General features: G+C 32.7%; 2 protein-coding genes across 2 annotated transcripts; one reads left to right on the forward strand and one right to left on the reverse strand.

Moving 5' to 3' along the window:
• Positions 1 to 3,155: 3,155 nt before the first annotated feature.
• On the reverse strand, positions 3,156 to 7,101 carry LOC114189546 (5'-3' exonuclease family protein). The gene is given in 18 exon segments (XM_028078139.2): positions 3,156 to 3,208; positions 3,210 to 3,343; positions 3,952 to 4,006; positions 4,105 to 4,151; positions 4,241 to 4,297; positions 4,441 to 4,555; positions 4,758 to 4,839; positions 4,957 to 5,041; positions 5,115 to 5,234; positions 5,555 to 5,605; positions 5,678 to 5,743; positions 5,858 to 5,905; positions 6,020 to 6,068; positions 6,202 to 6,255; positions 6,382 to 6,441; positions 6,580 to 6,638; positions 6,750 to 6,866; positions 6,956 to 7,101. Coding segments are annotated over 18 exon segments (1,248 nt in total). The 5' UTR covers positions 6,968 to 7,101; the 3' UTR covers positions 3,156 to 3,171.
• A 7,934-nt stretch (positions 7,102 to 15,035) lies between these two features.
• LOC114189820 (protein NRT1/ PTR FAMILY 4.5-like) lies at positions 15,036 to 18,375 on the forward strand. Its single transcript, XM_028078521.2, has 6 exons — positions 15,036 to 15,306; positions 15,404 to 15,464; positions 15,540 to 15,757; positions 15,912 to 16,334; positions 16,482 to 16,597; positions 17,167 to 18,375. Exons 1-6 carry the CDS (start codon positions 15,304 to 15,306, stop codon positions 18,137 to 18,139), a joined length of 1,794 nt encoding a protein of 597 aa, XP_027934322.2. The 5' UTR covers positions 15,036 to 15,303; the 3' UTR covers positions 18,140 to 18,375.
• Positions 18,376 to 19,344: the final 969 nt, after the last annotated feature.

Here is a 19,344-nt window from a genome sequence, read left to right on the forward strand (position 1 = left end):
TTCAGGTTACGTGTTTCGGGTTACGGTTTTCGAGTTTCGGGTTTTGAGTTTCGGGTTTCGAGTTTCGGATTTCGAGTTTCGGATTTCGGGTTTCAGGTTACGGGTTTTGGGTTTGGAATTTTGGGTATCGGGTTTGGTGTTAGGGGTTTCGAATTTGTGGTTTCGAGTTTCAGTTTTCGGGTTTTGGGTTACGGATTTCGGGGTTACGACTTTCCAGTTTAGGGTTTGGGTTTAAATGTTTCCGGTTTCGGTTTTCAGGATTCGGGTATCGTGTTATGATTGTCTGGCTTCGGGTTTCATGTTTCTGGTTTCGAGTTTCGGGTTTCGAGTTACGGGTTTTAGGTTTGGGGTTTGGGGATTCGAGTTTGTGGATTCGAGTTTAGGGTTTGGGGTTTCAGATTTCGGGTTACCGGTTTCGAGTCTCGTGTTACGGCTTTCCGGTTTAGGGTTTCGGGTTAAACGTTTCCAATTTCGGTTTTTGGTATTTGTGTTTCGAGTTTTGTTTATCGGGTTACGAGTGTCCGACTTCGGGTTTCGGGTTACGGGTATCTGGTTACAAGTTTCCGGTTTAGGATTTCAAGTTACAAGTTTCCGTTTTGGGTTTAGGGTTTAAGGTTTCGAGTTAACTTTTTTGGGTTTTAGGTTTCAAGTTTCGGATTTGGAACTTCAGGTTACGGGTTTCGAATTTCAGGTTTCAGATTTGAATCTTAAATTTATTTTAGGTGTTCCCTGGTGAAGTGATTAACTTTATATGTATGGTAGCAAGTGGTACAAATGGAAAGACACGTTCTTAATTGAGAGCGTGACATTAAACTTTATGGTAGAGAGTACTTCTTATCTTTAAGTTTGTCTATTATGCATCATTCATTAGTTCATATTTTGTTCTCACATCCACAGCATATAGCAATCTTCTTGTCGAGGATGTTGCCATTCCTTGAAATTTAACACAGACAATATCTATATAACTTCAATTTTAATAAATTTGCAATCCGTTCGTGTTATTACTTACCAAAAGCTTATCCAAAATGCAAACATCTTAGCACATGAAGTTGACCAAATGTTAAAATTGTAAATGGTGGTGTTGACCCCAGCATTTTCGTTATGGGTTTATTAAATAAGAGCAATGACTAGACAGTAACCTCTTATACTAATTGCAAGGGAAAATAACTAGTGATCTAGTTGCTTAATATCAACCTTGACATTAGCTTCATAGAAATGAGTTGCATTTCCACATTCAAAATGCGGTAATGTCTCATTAGAGACAAAAAAGAGAAGAAAAATCATAATAACAAAAGAGTTGACAGATGACAGAACTCCAACTATACTTAATTATCAACAGGTCCCACCCTTGTATGCTTGACAGAATGCCGGGGCACACTCAAATGCTTAATTATTTCCAGCACCAGATTTAACTTTAAGGTGATGGCTTAACATTCCGACTAATCTCTTTTTAGTAAGAGACAGAAAATGAAAAATGTAGAACTCGATAAATAATTTTTGGACAATATTCCATTTGTTGTCTAGAGTATTGGAAAAGTAACGACTTATCAGTTACGTTATTTCATTCACTAACTGCCAATCGCTATCTAAACCAAATTGTCAGCAATAAAAATCCAGTATCTAAAGCAAAACTTAACTTATTTTGGGATCAAACCGAGTACATCTTTCTCAATTATTAATTTCCTACAGTGGCATCATTATTCATCCACCAGTTTTTTACCTACTTCATCGTTTTGGATACCCGGCCCCAAGTGATGTTGTAGTTTGAACCATATTTTGACAGAATTGCATTGGACATGTTTGAAAAAGTTGCGCCAAAGTTGGATGAAGGCTTGTACATATTGAAGGTGGATATAATTGAATACCCATCTCCAAATAAACATAATTAGGTATTTGTCCAGTGAAGAAGCCTCTAACAAAACCTTAATTTATAGTAACTTATAACTACAACTTGGTGAGTGCAAATATCCAGAATTGACAAAATTAAGTCAAATAGTCATGGAATGCAGCAGGAAAGGAAACTAGTTAAATTACATGGAGGATTGAGAGTATCTCTGTAAAATGAAGTACCGCATTGATCCTCCTTCAGGCTAACTGCAACATACCTGGAAAATATAGAGGCACGGTCACAGATGTAAAGCATGCAAAATACCAGGTGAAGTTAAATACACGATGAAAAAAGTTGAATGACATTCAGAACTCTAACCTTATCAAGACACAAAGCCAACTATTTCTTCTTCCTACCACCAGCACCCTTGGCCTTTTTGTTAGTTTCTTTAGCATTATTCGGTGGTGTTTCCTGTCCAAAAAAAGTTGTCAAAGCATGGTTCTTCCAAAGCATAACAGTAATTTGTTCGAGAGTGGTGGTTTGACTGCTCCCAGTATTTTTCATTGAATGCCTTATTTAACAGGGAAGAAGTATTTTGTTTGTTCAGTTTCTATCGGCATATACTTTTACAGATGGTTCTTCTAAAGCAGATCAAGGGTATAAAGGAAGGGGACCAACCCATTACTCGGGTTTTGCCAGGTAGCCAACCTAAAATGTTAATTTCACATAACCAACTCAACCACAAGTATAATGTCTATTGATCGTTACTGTGCCAATCCAACTTTAACGTTCATGTCGAGCTTTATAAAAATATAGCAATTAGGGCAGAAGCCAATAATATATACAATGGATGGCCTTTTATAATAAATAAGTTGGATAATAAAACATATAAAGAGAAAAATAGTAAAAAACAGCAAAAAAGAAAAAGATGAAATATCTCCTAAACAATGACACAGAATAACGGACATTCAAATAAGGTAAAACAAGCTATGCAGTCCCTAATGCTTTTCTTCCTAAACAAGTTTATAATAGTAATTGTCAAGATCCACAAACCCACATGCTAAAGGAATTAAAAGTGAAGCCACAGACAATAAATCAAAGGTAAAAGATATACATATACTGGCAATAAAATATGCTCGAGCATTGTAAGAAGGCTTGACATAGTTTTCAAAACTACTCAAGCAAAGTTTGTAGAAGAATCACTATAATATCAGAACAGATTGTAAAAAGCTATAATTTATCACTCGGACTGTAATCATGTTAACACTTATATGTTGGCCACTGAAAGATAGATTATGCATAAGCACAGAATGACTTTGGAGGTTCACCAGGGATATTCAGCTTCAGGCACCAAAGCAGACACCTCTAGACAAAGGTATGGAGCTCGGAACCCAGATTATACATTGGCAAGCTCAAGTTGCCAAAACCCATGGGCCTTGACCAGTTACAAGTTTGCAGAGAGAACATCTTATGCTCAATTGCTGGTTTGAAAGATCTAAGCATGAATTTGATTTCCTGCCATTAATTGTAGCCAAAATTATCTAGCATGTCGATTTTAAGATTTCTAGTAAATATGGCGAAAAAATTCCTGCTTTTGGTTCTTTTCTCTGATTTGGAATTATTACCAGTGAAAAGCATACATGAACAAGAAAGGGGGCTGAAGAGCTCAAAATCCACTTTAGGGTGAAGATGATATGATAAACATTTTGCTTGCACACAAACAAGAGTGTTTCTCATCGCATTTTTTTAGCAGATATTCAATCATAAGAAAACAAAGTGTCAGATTTGACACATGAACATGGCCTGTATCTGTACTTTAAACTTCCAAAAGTTAATACTCTATTCTTCACACAGATTATGTTAATGATACGTTTTCATGGAATGGGAGAGTTTTTTCATCATCCATATTAAACCTTAAGATGATGAATATAATGCAAAGAAACAATAGTTCATCATTTAGTTTCAGCAAGATAAATTAGGGAGAAAAAACAGATTAACTGAATCACAGCCAACCAAAATTCTGACCGTAAAAGTTTTGGTGAAGAACTTGCAAGTTTTCAGAAAAATTAAAATAATTACTGATGGCCACTTCTTGGTTGATGATAGACATAATAAATACATACCTTGCGTTTGATCGGTACTGATGGATTTGCTGTGGGTTTAAAAAATGATTCCAGTCTGTTATTTACAAAGAAAAACAAGGAGTTAAGGAGTTAGGTACCAGAAGAAAAGAGAAAGGTTTAACACTAATGTCCAAAGACTTATGAATCACCTACCGGCCTTGCGATGATTTGTTCTTTGCTGCTTTAATCTTTTCTATTGCCTAACATTCATATGTAAATCATTTGAATTTTCCTGAAGAGGCAATTGAAATCGTACTAAAGCAATCCAAAATAATACTAGAGAGCTCACCTTGGTCACTCTATCACTGTTGAAGCCATTCTCATTTACTAGAAATGTTATTAACCCCTGTAAAGCAACATAATACAACTTAATTATATTGCCAAAGAACATAATATATAAGATAGATAGACAAACAGATATAATGTATTTCGGTATAGAGTCCATGTGCATTTGAAATGATATTGAAGTTCTAAAACGGAATGTGTTACTTCTTCATCTGGAGCAGTCCATTTAATATCAAGTTCCTTTTCATCAGTTAAGACCATTGGTTCTTTAAAAAGCTGCCGAGCCTCCTGATATGGCCAATTATCTGGTATTTGGTACCTAACCAATGCACTCACTATAAGTACTTCCAAGGATGAAAAAGCAATATCATAATTAAATATCATGAACCTAGCCTTCAAAATAAGTATTTTAGATTTGTTGTCATAAAACAAGTAAACCTTATTCCACAAGGCTATGTCATGCGACTAACAAACTAAATTGCATAAGCAAAAGATGGTAATTTTCAATAGAAAGAAAAAACCTCTCTTTGTTTATGTTTTCCAGCATATTTTCGATCGAGCCATGTTCACGTATGAGTTTCAAAGCTGTCTGTCCCCCAATTCCTGTGGCACACATCATTTATCAATTACACCATATACATTGCATGTAGAGCTGATTCAAACATCATAAAACCAAGTTTAGATCAGACATCATACAAATAAATATGGGTTGAAATATACCTCGAATACTTTCACAATAATCACAGCCAGAAAGAATGCATACGTCAATAAATTGGTCCATGGTCAGATTTAGCCCCTCTAAAATCTGAAACCAAAGTAATGCCAACGTGAGCATGTCAGAAAGTAAAAAACTAAATTATCTTGAAAGCTAAAAGGACCTTTGCAGTTTCAAATTCCATCACTGGAATTTTTTTTGAGCTTGGATCCATTAAGTGGCGAAGAAATTTAGGAGCACCAAATGTTAAGGAATCCATGTCTTCAGAAGCCACAGCATAAACCTATAATATATAAATCATTCAGCATAAATTCTATAGAAAGCTTATATTAAAGGAAATGCTGCCAATTAATTAGAAGGAATGAGTTGATAAAATTATCTGAAGGCATGCTTATCCAAAGAAAGAGGTACGAAAGCAAGAACATAACTGAAATTTAAATGGATTTTATAAGAAAAAGTGGTAAAAATTTAAATCAGTATTCAATCTTTTTGTTTTCCGAGAAGTCTCTTTATTGTTTTAAAAGGATTAGCAATAACATTATCACTTTAGTTTTCAAGAAACCAGTTCAAAAATCATGTGAAACATAACAGGTATGAGCTTACCTTTCCAGCTTTGCAAAGTGCAGCACATTGAGCCTCTGCTTCTGAGGGTGCCTGTAGAACCCAAAATTTAATCAGATGGGAAAAACACACAGAACAATGAATACGTTAGTAATGCAATGTGACCTCAACAACGGGAACGCCCATAAGTCTTAAAAGTCTTTTGCAGTCATCATTATGCTGCTTTGTCACCTACAAGAATATGGAGATAGCATCAAATACCATGTACCAAAATCCATGTTTCTTTCTCCATCTACAACGTGCAAAAATTTTCAAATAAAAGCGAATAAGAAACAAAAAGCCCACCTTCACCGTCCGTTTACTGAATTTCTCAATGTCTTCTTTATTGGCACTCTAAATGACAAGAAGAATCCGTCCACGGATGAGAATATATTGATTTTAAGAGAAGAAAAATTACTGCCACAAAAGGAACTCAAGAGAAAAAACAACAACAAACTGCGCATATACCTCTAAGGCTTCTGATAAATCCTCAGTAGCATCTGCCCTCTTCGAATAACTAACAGAATTTCAGTATGAAAAGCATTATTGAGGAACTTTCTGTAAGTTACAATCCTATAGTAATATAACAACCCCACCTCATAACAAAGATCATAACTCTCTAAAAATAACAGAATATGCACTAAAAATACCGTTTTGCCAGCTCTTGTTTCTTCAAATCTGGTGGCTTCCCATCAAAAACATATCTGCACACCAGCAATAGAAAAACTCAGCAAATACAATCTATACAAAGAAAAACAAAAAAAAAAATCATCCTCGGAGGGTTACAAGAAAAGAAAAGCTTAAGTAAGTTAAAATCCATAGTTATGTACACTGGCTTCATCCCAGCTTCAAGAAGTCTGATTGTCCGTGAAAACATCCCTTGCAAATGACTACAAGACACATAACCAACACCATCATCATACAAAGCGAACCACATTTATCATCAAAAGGAAGACACTGAATCCAAAACCCCGAATCACAATTAATCTTGTCTAATTGTAAACATATGAAGTTATTACTGCACATACCTGGTAACTTCACCGGCTTCATTAGTGAGCATTTCGGTTCCGCTTCTTCCAACAACAATCTGCACCAAAATCCAAGACACGACACGTGATATTATTAAGTTAATAGCATAACTATAACGCATCAATATCGCTGTTGAAACTGCGTAAGTGCTGTGAAGGAAAGTACTGACAAGAAACTGGTAAATGCTCATGCTGGCATCAACAGCAATCTTGCGACCGAAGTAGCTCTCGAATTTGTTCTCCTTCATGGACTTTGGAGCATTGTCCGACAAAAGCTTAGTTAAACCCTAGAAAACAATCGTCATTAACAAAATTAATATTAATGACAATAAATTGAAAGGGAAACGAAGGAATAGGATGATGAAAAAGTGACTACCTTAATACCCATTTGGGTAGTCTACCAATGAAAACAGAAATTTGCAGAAAAAATTAAATGAAAGAGTGCTGTGTGACAGAAGAGAAGAGGAAGAAAAAGAAAGAGAGAGAACAAACTGTTTCCCGCGCACTACTCTCCTCAGCAATCGATAATTTATTTTTGCTGGGCCTCTCAGCCCATCCTGTCTATCGGCCCAAAATTCGAATGAAAAAGAAAACCCTATACATACTGCACCCATCAAATCTCTTTCCCACCCCATCAAGATATGCAACGGTAAAAGGAGGAATGTTTGTTTTTTAATAAAAAAAAAACCCGAAATTATTTATTGTATTTCAAAAAATAAGATATGATGGATTTACCAGGATTTTTATTCAATTTTTGTGTATTATAGCTTAAAAATTGCATACATAAAAATTTTAAAAAATATATCACGCTTGAAAACTGTTTTTCAAAATATATTATAAATACTTGAAAAGATCATTTGGCATTATCATTGTTAAACAATAACATAAGAAGTCAGATATATGGGGGTGTGGGTTATTGTAGTTGAATTTTTTCTTAGAAAAATAAAATAAAAGATGGAGACTTATGTTATATTTATTGTGTACATAAGATTTGTAATTTAAGTCAGTTTTAGTAATGCAGTTTTAATACCACTATTTATAATTTGGTCCTTTCTTTCTCTCTCAGTCTATATAAAATTATTTTCCTTATTTTCATCTTCCAAATAATTTCGTGTTTTTTTAATCTTGAATTTTGAAAAAAAAAAATCCATTGAAGAAACATTTTTAAAACAGAGTGCCACGCTGCGCCATTTGTCATTCACGTAAATATGTGTAACGTTGCTGCGTTGCCACAGTACGTTACATTATGTGACATTGGAAAAAAAAATTACTAAATAATAATTTTATATAATATGGTTGTTTTTATGTGAAGACTATGATCTGGAATGTAATTCATTAATCTTAAAAGGTTACTTGCCGTGGTTGGGAGTTGAGGGGAGCTTTAATAACCTGATACTTTATATATATATATATATATATATATATATATATATATATATATATATATATATATATATATATGTATATATATGTACATATATATACATACATATATATATATATATATTAAAAATAATATATTTAATTTTTTTAAAAATTTACATCCACTTATAAATAAAATTTTGAAAATTTTAAAATATTTTTAAACATCACTGGTTACTTGAAAAGTCATATTCAATAATGTATCAGAAGAAATATTACGGCTGAAACACTAAAATATAGAGAAAATTGAATTAAAATCAATCTTAACAAAAGATAAGTTATAAACTACGTTTAAATAAGAAAGAATCCTAACTATATAACAATTTAACAATAAATAATTAAAGTTTTGTGAGATCAGTCGGACATTTTAAGATTTCCAAGTGCGTTTTATTATAGGATAAAATAAAAAAAAATAGAAAACAAGAAATAAAATATAAATTGTAGCTACTAAACCTCATCTTTATAATTTTATTAAAAAAATAATTCAATATAATAATAGATTAGCCACTATTATATAAGTTAAATTCTTCAATACAAAGGTCTTCAATATTACAAAAGTTTTTAATAAGTATTTTAAAATAGTTTACTAAAAAAAACTTCTAATTCATAAACTACATGGATTTTGTTTAATATTAAGATTTTTTTTTCTATCACTATATTTTATATTTTGATATATTTTTTCATAATTCTTAATTTCTTATATCTTACAATATCCCATTTAAATAGAATAAATATACTAAATAAAGCATCACATAAATAACATATCAAAGAGCACACAACGAAGTACATAGGTACTAACTTAAATATTTTATATTGTAGTTATCCATAATATATTTGGAAAGAAAGTTAAGACACAAAACAATTGTCAATAACATAACAATTAAGTTAATAATTTTCCAGAAGGGTTTTAGCATAGTTATAAATTTCAGCCCTTAGATGGAGGATAGGAATCGTTTCTAGAAAAGAGTAGAATGAGAATGAGTGAGACTGAGTGGGAGTTCTGGAGGTCCCCGATGGATTGGTCTTGGATTTTCAAAAAAGAAAGGTCAGGTCCAAACTTTTTAAGAATAGAAAAAGGACTTACATATATTACTTGTTTCAATTTTATATAGATTAATTATTATACTATTTTCAATATTTGTTATGTTATGTATTAATCTTTTAGGCATTTTAAATTTAAAATATTACAAATAACTAACATTTAATTATAAATGTTTTAGGTAAAAATTACATACAGTGAAAACTATTCTTAGTTATTTATTTAATTATATATTGCTTCACTTGTTTAGACTTTTTTATCAACTTATTTACTTGTTGCTTTTACTTTTCTCTTCTATTAAACAATCTATAATACATTTTTGTTGATTAAAGAGTAATAATTGTGATCCATTTTGGAATAAGTTTGAGTTGTCCTTCAATACATGCATTTATTATAATAGAAGCGGTTGATGCTCTTTATCATTAACCTTCCATGGAGATTTTGAAGTAAAGTTTTTGATTACGAAAGTTTCTAAATGATTCAATGAATATCATATATGCATTTATGATAATGTAGGCTGTTCATATTCTTGACCATTGACCTTAAATAGGAAAAATAGAAAATTTTGAGATAAAGTTTGTGAAAATTTATGATTGAGTTGATGTATATGATAGATTAAAAATTAAGTTTAATAAAAAAAACAATATTATTAAATTGTTCTTGATTTTAAAAATAATTTAAAATTATAATTAGATGAGTTAGATTTATTTTTAAAAAATATTAAAATAAATAAATTAAAATAACATATTTTAATAAGAAAATATTTATAAAAAGTTTTAAAATTAATAATTAATTTTTAAACATTTTCTTATAATAATTTTTAAATTTTTGCTATTAATCATTTTTTAAACATAATTTTAAAAGTCTTTTTTCACATTATTATAATAATTAAATTAAAAAATAAACTGAACCCATAAATATAATCTGTCCTATATCTATCTCTTCAAATTATGGTCTAGGAAAGAAGATTGAAGAACAGAGGAATGTCATCTTCCTTCCTCTCTTTATCTCAAATATATTGAAATGAACAACTTCATCACTTACTAATAATTTTTTTTAAGTAAATCTGTGTCTAAGTGATGAGAGAATAAACCTAAATAGATTCAATCACTTGTTAGTCTTTTCAGTAATATTGGTTTGTGGTATTCTTTATGAAATCCATTATGTCCAGTGTCCCATGATGTTTTCCACACGCGGTAGAATCTTTTTAAAGTATTTGGTCTCACCTTTTCACGGTAGTGAGTGAAGTCTTCTAATCTTTTATCTTCTAGTATTGTCAAGACACATTTTTCAGGAATCATATTAATGTGTTATTTATTACACAATTTAAGCATGTGTAATAATCAATAGTTATAACCAAATAGTAGAGTCAAAACCAGGATAATAGTAAATTAAATCCATAGGTTGACATGTTTTTTGGTAATAGACAATTCGACATAACTTAACATTCTCTCTCTTTGATAACCAAAAAAGTCATTGATTTTGTACTGTTTTCTTAACTTAAGCTAAATGATTCAATTTAAAACAAAAACTTGATTTAAACAATAATAAACTGTGTTATAATTTTTCTAATTTTTTTTTTTAAATATAAACTTTAAAACTGAAAAAAAAAAAAAAAAATCATTCATGTTTCCAAAGTACACTCCACGTGTTACCTGCCCCAACCTTTTTCCCTAAGTTTTGTTCCTTGGCAATAATTAAAAGGAGTTTCATAGACACAAACCATATGCATGCTATACACTTAGGCGCCACCATCATTTTATACTTTACAATAACACCAACGCCACCAAGGTCAAGTCCCTTCACTTCCACAACACGAACTAAATAATCATCAATTTGAAGCGACACATGAGGCACTTACACTATACACCACACGCCAATGCCAGCTACTACTATTACCACCACACTATACTTCGATCTTAGTTTTTTGACTTCATTTTTTTTTTCTTCAATATTTGACGCCAGAACATAAAAAATAAAAGTTGAAGATTGGTTGATGAAGTTCCGTTTAACAGTGTCGCGTTTTGGAAGTTTTGTTAAACAAGTATTGAATTGAATGATCCTCACACGCATACGTAGGCACACTCAGAAGCGGACAGATTCTGGCACGAAGTCACAGCATAGCAGGAGGGTGTCGTGGACAACAAGAAACAACAATAGTGGAACTGCGAAGGTTGAAAACTACTGGAACACGGTGTATGTGTCTAGAAGTGGGAAGTCGTAGAAGAAAAAGAGAACAGAAGATGTGTGTAACTTGAGAGAAGAGAACACACACATGCTCAATCACTTTGGAAAAGTCATGGACCATTGTGAGTAAAAAAAAAGTGATAGAAAGGGTGTGTCATTGACAAGCACAAAGCATGGAGGGTGGGGTTAACAAATCAAACTTTATGAAAAAGAACATTTATGAACTAAGGACCATAACACTGTGCCTTTGATGAGATGCAGAAGCATCTATATAGCCTTTATCAAACTATTATTATATTCATTCATAGAATGCCACACACACGCAAAAAGGCTGTGTCACAGAGACTAAAAATTGATAGGTTTGGTCCAAATTTTTCAACTGCATTGCCAACTTCTCCCAACACTGGACCAAGGTGGCTATTAATTGACGCCCACCAAGGCATTAACATGTTACTTTTATCTTCCATCAAAGTGTAAATTTGAAACTCAATAACTCCACCACTCTTTCACCTGTTAGCCTACATTTATATATTGAACCAAAGAGAATTTGTTTCTGACTACATCTGATCCTAGTCCTACCTATGCTTTTAAGGAGTGGGATATGAGCAACTATATATCCTTCTTAGTTTTGAAGTCTAAGTTCAGAATTTGCTGGCAGTTTTGGCTGCTTTCAACAATCCTTAATTTTCAATTGTTACGATGTATCTTAACCAATAATCTAGAGTTTCAATCATGAATATACAATTATATGAAACCAAATCCAACTCCAGCTTATTGACTTCTACGATGCGGGACATTTATCACACGGAATGTTTTGACATTCTACTCAAAGGACAATAGCATGAGTTGGAAATTCTTTGACAGGAAGCCTTAGAATACAGATACTGATACTGCTCTGTGGTGTCCTTGTTTTCTCGGGAATTTGGTGGGACTGAGTAAACACACCAATCGAACAGGGTGGAACATACCAAAATTAAAGAAAGCGCTTTCCCATTGACAACGATTTTCAAACAGAAAAAGGTTTAGTATGATTGACATAGTAGAAGTAAGATTGCTATTTTGAAAGAGACAGTTCAAAGGAGAAGCGAGTTTTATCATTGGAACTAGACTAAACACCAAAGCAAAAGGCGAAACTGAGTTTCAATGAGAACATATAAGAAGGGTAAACTCAGGTTCGTGAACTTTTGCCTAACAATGGAGCTTCCTCGGACATGAAGGACAGCATATTAGCTGTATCATGTGACCCTTGGTTTAGTATTTGACTTAGGATTTTTTTCTGTTTTTTTACAGTTTTGAAGGCAGGTTGATGCTGCATGCCGGCTTGGACCTGCATTTTTTTTTTGTGTAACATTTTTCAAAAGGAAGCATTCAACTATGTCCTCTTAAAAATGTTGTTTTTTCTATATTTTTTGCGACCCAGATAAAATGATGGAGCTCCACTTGTCACTGGAGGATGAAAGGTCGATTTTGGAGAAATGGGCATGTTGAATTGTGGGTCTGGTAAATTGTAGGGGTAATTGTGGTTTTTCCCATAGCAGGGATAGTATTGGATCCTTTTCCTTCTGACAATGTTGTCTAGTGCCAAACCAAGGACAAGTTTGAACCCGATTCATTCTCTCCTACCCTGCATCACCAAAAATTAAAAATGTATAAACACGAGCTTTGCACATTTCAGCATCAATAACACTAGTGTAGAGTTACAGAAAGACTTAATGATGATTAATTATTCCTTATGAAGATTATGGAGAGGACATAATTAAGAGGGGATAATTAGGGAAAGCATGTGATATATGCAGGGTTCAGCTGTAAAGAACATAACAGTCTACGAATTTGATAATGTAGCCACTGGCACTGGATCACATGGTATGCATCAAGAGGGAAAAATGTTGGCATCCCCACTCCCAGTTTTTCTCTAAGTATACCCTCTTCCTTTCAAATTCACCCGTGAGCTTTACTCAAAAGCTTTCTAGTTTAGGAACACTCACACAGAGCCTCCTCAAACGGATTCTTCACCCAAGACAACCTTATACACGTTACAAACCAAAGCCTAAATATTTGTCTCGGTGCTTGGGTTGATTAGGTTTTAATAACTCTTTATTTTGTTTTCCAAAAAATTTAGTTTCATTCTTTTTTAGGTTTTAATGAATGTAAATGATCATAAAAGTTTATTTTAAAATGTCAAAAGTATTATTACTCATGAAAAGTTCTTAGAGAAAAAAGATAATATTATTTAAAAAAAAAAGATCTTCCTTGATATAACATGAGATGTAATGTGTGAAACCTTATATGCAATTATAAAAGTATACAGATAGAAATAATTTCAGGAGAAAAAGGGAGCAGTTATTGTGTAGGTAAATCAATCTGTTTGCTATGTTCATCTTTTGCTCAATGTAAAATTGAACTTGGAGCATCCAAAAAGATTAAATATATTATTCCAATTCCAATTTGTAAAGTTAAAAAATGAAAATGTAATGACCACTTTTTTTAATGTCATAACCAATAATAATACTCTTACAATAATTATTTGCTATACATTAAGGGAAGAATAGCTCAAATATAATATGTGGTCTTAGATGTGAAATTTTATTGGAATAATCTCAATTTAAGAAAATATTCTCTAAATAGACTATTTTCAATTTATTTATCCTAATATACCATTCCCTTTCCATCGATAACAAACCGTCCATTAAATTGATGTTGAAATCGGCTCTCCATATGAGTTGATTTAATATGCAGATTATATATATATATATATATATATATATATATATATATATATATATATATATATTTGGTATAATAATATGTAAATATAAATTTTAAAAATTAAATATATTTAGTGAATAAATTTGTAACATAGGTCATATGTTTTAATAGTATTAAATCATTTTAAAAGTATTTTAATTTAAATGAGTATAGATGTTCAAAATATTTAGCTTATGTTTGAATTGGATAATAAATTTGGTTAAGTTAACGAATAATTTGATGGATATGAGATAAAATAATATTTTAATAGATAAAAAATTATGATTCATAATAAAAATATATTGAAATTTAAATGAATTAATTTTTTTTTTTACTATTTTAACTATTTACTTATATTAATATAAAAATCATATTAATATCTTCTTTTTTTCACACACTTCTCTTACTTTCTTTGCACACAAGAGGGGGAAATTGCATTTTCTTTTTCACTTTTTGTACAATGCAGCTTTGGAAAATGAGCTTGTATTTCTTGCCTGTTTATTTATCCATAGTTAGACACAAACAATTAAAGATTATCAAAATCTAATTAAATTTTTAATATTATTAAAAATGTTATAGTAATTAACAGTTGTTTTAGTGGTATACATAAAAATAATTAAAAAAATAGCATTTACAATTAATGTAAATATAAAAGTAATTTCAATATAAAATATTAATACTGAATTAAAATGTAATAAATCAAATTATTAATAGGAAATGATGATTTTATTACTTTTGAATAAAAATAATAGTCTAATAATTGAACTACTGTTAGTTGAAAAATTGTAATTGACTATTATTATTACTAGATTCAGTGGGAAACGTATTATTTTAGAAAGTATAAAAATTTTAAAACTGATTTAAAACACCACAAAAGTAAATACTGAAAATTTTAAATCAGAATACACATTTTCCAGAATTTGTTGTGGGGCTCACACGATGATGGCCCTGATTAACATCATTGATTGAATCAGCATCCATAATTAAGCTTTAGCACCCTTAAACTAAAACTTTTAAATATCTCCACCATCTGTTTCAAATTTCTGGTGGTGAGCCTGGTGTCAATAATAATTCAACCAGTAATTTGTTTGTTTGTTTATTTGGTCATTTGAAACTGGTGCGCAAATCACAGAGTCCAAGAGAAAAAAGAGAGAAAGAGAACAGAGGGAACATGATAAATAGCATGGAAGACATCAGAAGCAAACAGTTTAAGGCATTGAACTAAACTTCTCTCTTTACCACATATCCTTGTCTGAAGTGAACCTTTGTCCCAAAAACCTTCCTTTTTCAGTTATATGTTCACCACCTCCATTTTCAATTGAAACTCAAGAATGGTAAGTAAGACTAGTCATTCAACACCTCATTTCTTCTACCTCACAGGGATGTTGTTGTTGTTGTTGTTGTTGATGAGTTTCAGATTTTCTCATGCAGGGAGACAAAGAGGTGAAGGAAGAACAAAAGGGTGGATTCAGGGCTTCCATGTTTATCTTCGGTAAGTAAGCACAATGTTCTGAAGCTTAGCTTGCAAACCATCCTCATCTCATATTTTTCTTCCTTGTTCATGCAGTGTTGTCAGCACTGGACAACATGGGTTTTGTAGCAAACATGGCGAGCTTGGTTCTATACTTTTATGGGGTGATGCACTTTGATCTGTCCAACTCTGCCAACACCCTGACAACCTTTTTGGGCTCAACTTTCTTGCTCTCCCTAGTTGGTGGTTTTATCTCGGACACATACCTCAACAGACTCACCACATGTTTGTTTTTCGGATCACTCGAAGTTTTGGTAAGTGCTAAACAATACTGTATATATTAATATTATTATCTCCGAAGTGTGTTATTATGTGAAAATTTCAAATCCCAATGGTCTGTCCGATGAGACAAAGGCGGTTCGAAAACGATAAAGTTGATTTCTTTGTGGTGTTTGTGATTCCCCACAGGCTTTGGTAATGCTCACAGTTCAAGCTGCTCTGGACCATTTACACCCGGATTCTTGTGGCAAGTCGAGCTGTGTCAAAGGGGGCATAGCTGTCATGTTTTACACGTCATTGTATTTATTGGCTTTGGGCATGGGAGGAGTGAGAGGTTCCTTGACTGCATTCGGTGCTGACCAATTTGATGAAAAGAATCCAAGAGAAGCAAAGGCTCTTGCAAGCTTCTTCAATTGGCTTTTGCTGAGTTCAACCTTGGGATCAATTATAGGGGTCACTGGGGTTGTTTGGGTTAGCACCCAAAAGGCTTGGCACTGGGGCTTTACCATAGTAACAGTAGCTTCCGCCATTGCCTTTCTCACTCTTGCTCTTGGCAAGCCATTCTACCGCGTCAAAACCCCTGGTCAAAGCCCCATTTTGAAGATTACTCAGGTCAGTTAAAAATCATTTTTCAGTTCAGTTATACAACAACTTTAATAAATTACTTTCGGTGAGTGTTTTGTCAGAAGTTTATCCAAACCTGCAAAATCAAACTGTATATGCAATAAGCACCAAACCAACCTGGTTTTTCCGCTGCAGGTTATTTTCGTGGCTTTCAAAAATCGGAAGCTACCACTGCCAGAGTCACATGAAGAACTTTATGAGGTCTATGAAAGTGCTAAGTTAGAGAGGATTGCACATACCAACCAAATGAGGTAACTCCTTGTGTACATGGTCAAAATTCATGGTTAACAGCTTGCAAAATAATGTAACACATCCTAATGATGTTCTGTGAGCGATGAGACAATTAACTAATACATGGTCCAGCACATTGGCGTGTTGAGATTCTTTTCTTCACGTACGACGTAGTAGGTAGTGCCAAGGACTCTGGGCCTACTACTATCACTGCTGCACGCTTGGAGCTGCAGCTATGCAGAGAATGATCAATAGGTCACGGAAAATATATCTGAACCCCTTGTAAACATCACACAAAATAAATAAGTTCCTGACAACAATAACTCGGTGAAAAAGTTTTAAAACTACAGTACTATCTGCAATCAACCTCTTTTGTTTTTCTTGTTGGCTTAGTTCCCAGTACTTCTCTGATAAAATGAAAAGCAATTTCCTTCTCAATACAAGCAGTATCCTCAATGATTTGATTCTTCTTTCTTTTTTTTTTTTTATTGCTTTTCAATGGCTAACTCCCATGCATGTTAATAATTGATGACAACGTTGTTTTTTTTTTCTTTCTTATTTGTTTTAATGGTGTTGTTTCTTGAATCAGGTTTCTAGATAGGGCCAGCATTCTTCAACAGAACATTGAGCCAGAAGCATGGAAGGTGTGCTCAGTGACGCAAGTAGAAGAAGTAAAGATCCTAACCAGAATGTTACCGATATTAGCCAGCACCATTATAATGAACACTTGTTTAGCACAACTTCAAACATTCTCAGTTCAGCAGGGGAATATGATGAACCTGAAACTTGGTTCTTTTACTGTGCCAGCTCCATCAATTCCAGTGATCCCCCTGCTTTTCATGTCCATCCTAATTCCCATCTATGAATTCATGTTTGTGCCATTCGCACGAAAGATCACTCACCACCCTTCTGGGGTTACTCCACTTCAAAGAGTTGGTGTTGGGTTAGTACTTTCTTTCATTTCAATGGCAGTAGCTGGCATAGTAGAAGTGAAAAGAAGGGATCAAGGACTAAAGGATCCTTCAAGGCCAATAAGTCTGTTTTGGCTATCTTTCCAATATGCTATATTTGGAATTGCGGACATGTTCACTCTTGTAGGACTCCTAGAATTCTTCTACAGGGAAGCACCTGAAACAATGAAGTCACTGTCAACTTCTTTCACATATTTGTCCATGTCTCTTGGTTACTTCTTAAGTACAGTCTTTGTGGATGTCATTAATGCTGTCACCAAAAGGGTCACTCCAAGCAAGCAGGGATGGTTGCATGGCTTAGACTTGAATCAAAACAACCTTAACTTGTTCTATTGGTTTTTAGCAATCCTAAGCTGTGTAAACTTTTTTAACTACCTTTACTGGGCCTCTTGGTACAAGTACAAAGCTGATGAAGACAGCAATTCAATGGTGAATTTGAAAACTCTCAAAAGTGTTGATGAGGAAGAAAAGAAGAATGGAAAAGTTAAGGCTAAAGAAAGCAGCCAAACAAGTGAAGCCAACACTGAGGGACCCTCCTCCTCTGATGAAACAGATGATGGAAGAAACTCTAGAGAATGGAAGCACAGATAAGGTCATGAGGCTCAAGACACCATTTGGTATTAAGGATTAGATATGATAAACATATTATGTGAAAACACTGGAATAGATAGTGCTTCAAATCTCTCTTATCCTACATGTGTGCTTATTGTATGATTGATTGACACTGTTCATTCTGGCACCATCTGGGTGTCGGTTCTGAGCAGAGTCAAACTTTTTTTTTAATGTGTTCTTTTTAGTTCATAAGTTTCTTAATTATTCACCTTAAACTGTAATTGTCTACTAAGAGGTGCTTAGTTCATTGTTTAATGAAGTCAGAGAATCTATACTCGTTTCAATACTTAATACAATAATAATAAGACATACCATTGCAGTTAAACAATTACCCTTTCTGAAAAAAAAAAAAAAACAAATTGGACATTCATCTGTTAAAGGAACATATGAAAACCTATTTGTAGTCACATTCACCATTCATCTGTGCCATAAACAAAATCTAAATTTCATGTTATGGATCTACCGACAAAAAATTCAATTAGAAAACAAAACTCTTCACGAGCTGTCTATTGTATAAACTCTGTATAGGGTCCCGTATTCAATTCAAATGTGAATTTTACGATATCGTCTGATAACTAAATTTTCAATCAAAATATCAATCATAACAACTCATGCTTGTAAGAATGTTGACTTGAGTACCACACCAAACATCTTAATATAAATAATTGGCATCATAATAACAAAAATATCAATTCACTGTTAAAGCAAAAGATGAAGTAAGAGAAAAAAAAAACTGATCTTACTGAGTAATAGAGAAGTGCAATAACACTCTTCTTCTCTCAAGGATGAACACTGTTACTTAAAGAAAATTAAAAAAAAAAAAAATTATCTTTAAGTAGATTGAGTTTACAAAAGAAAGAAATCTACCTAGCTCTTAAAAAGAATTGGTCGTGAAGTTGGAATCCAACCAAACACAGGTCTTCCCTTTCTAATATTCTAATCCTTAAAAAAGCTATTTATTTGATTGAATATGAAACCTACAACAGGTTCAAAGAGTGATTAAAATCTAATCAAAATCATTGATCCAAGTGGTGATTAAAACGATGATTGAATGCTAAGTTAAATTTTTAGTTTTGTTGTTTTCTCGTTGTTTTGAAAGGCAATTAAACTTGTTCATCTTGATCAACAAATATTAAATGATAAATTGACTCTATTTCACCAACTTGTAATTTGATATTTGCAAT

Source organism: Vigna unguiculata, chromosome 7 (genome assembly GCF_037176805.1).
Source record: "Vigna unguiculata cultivar grain cowpea cultivar isolate G323 ecotype 2 chromosome 7, ASM3717680v1, whole genome shotgun sequence".
Taxonomy (NCBI): domain Eukaryota; kingdom Viridiplantae; phylum Streptophyta; class Magnoliopsida; order Fabales; family Fabaceae; genus Vigna; species Vigna unguiculata.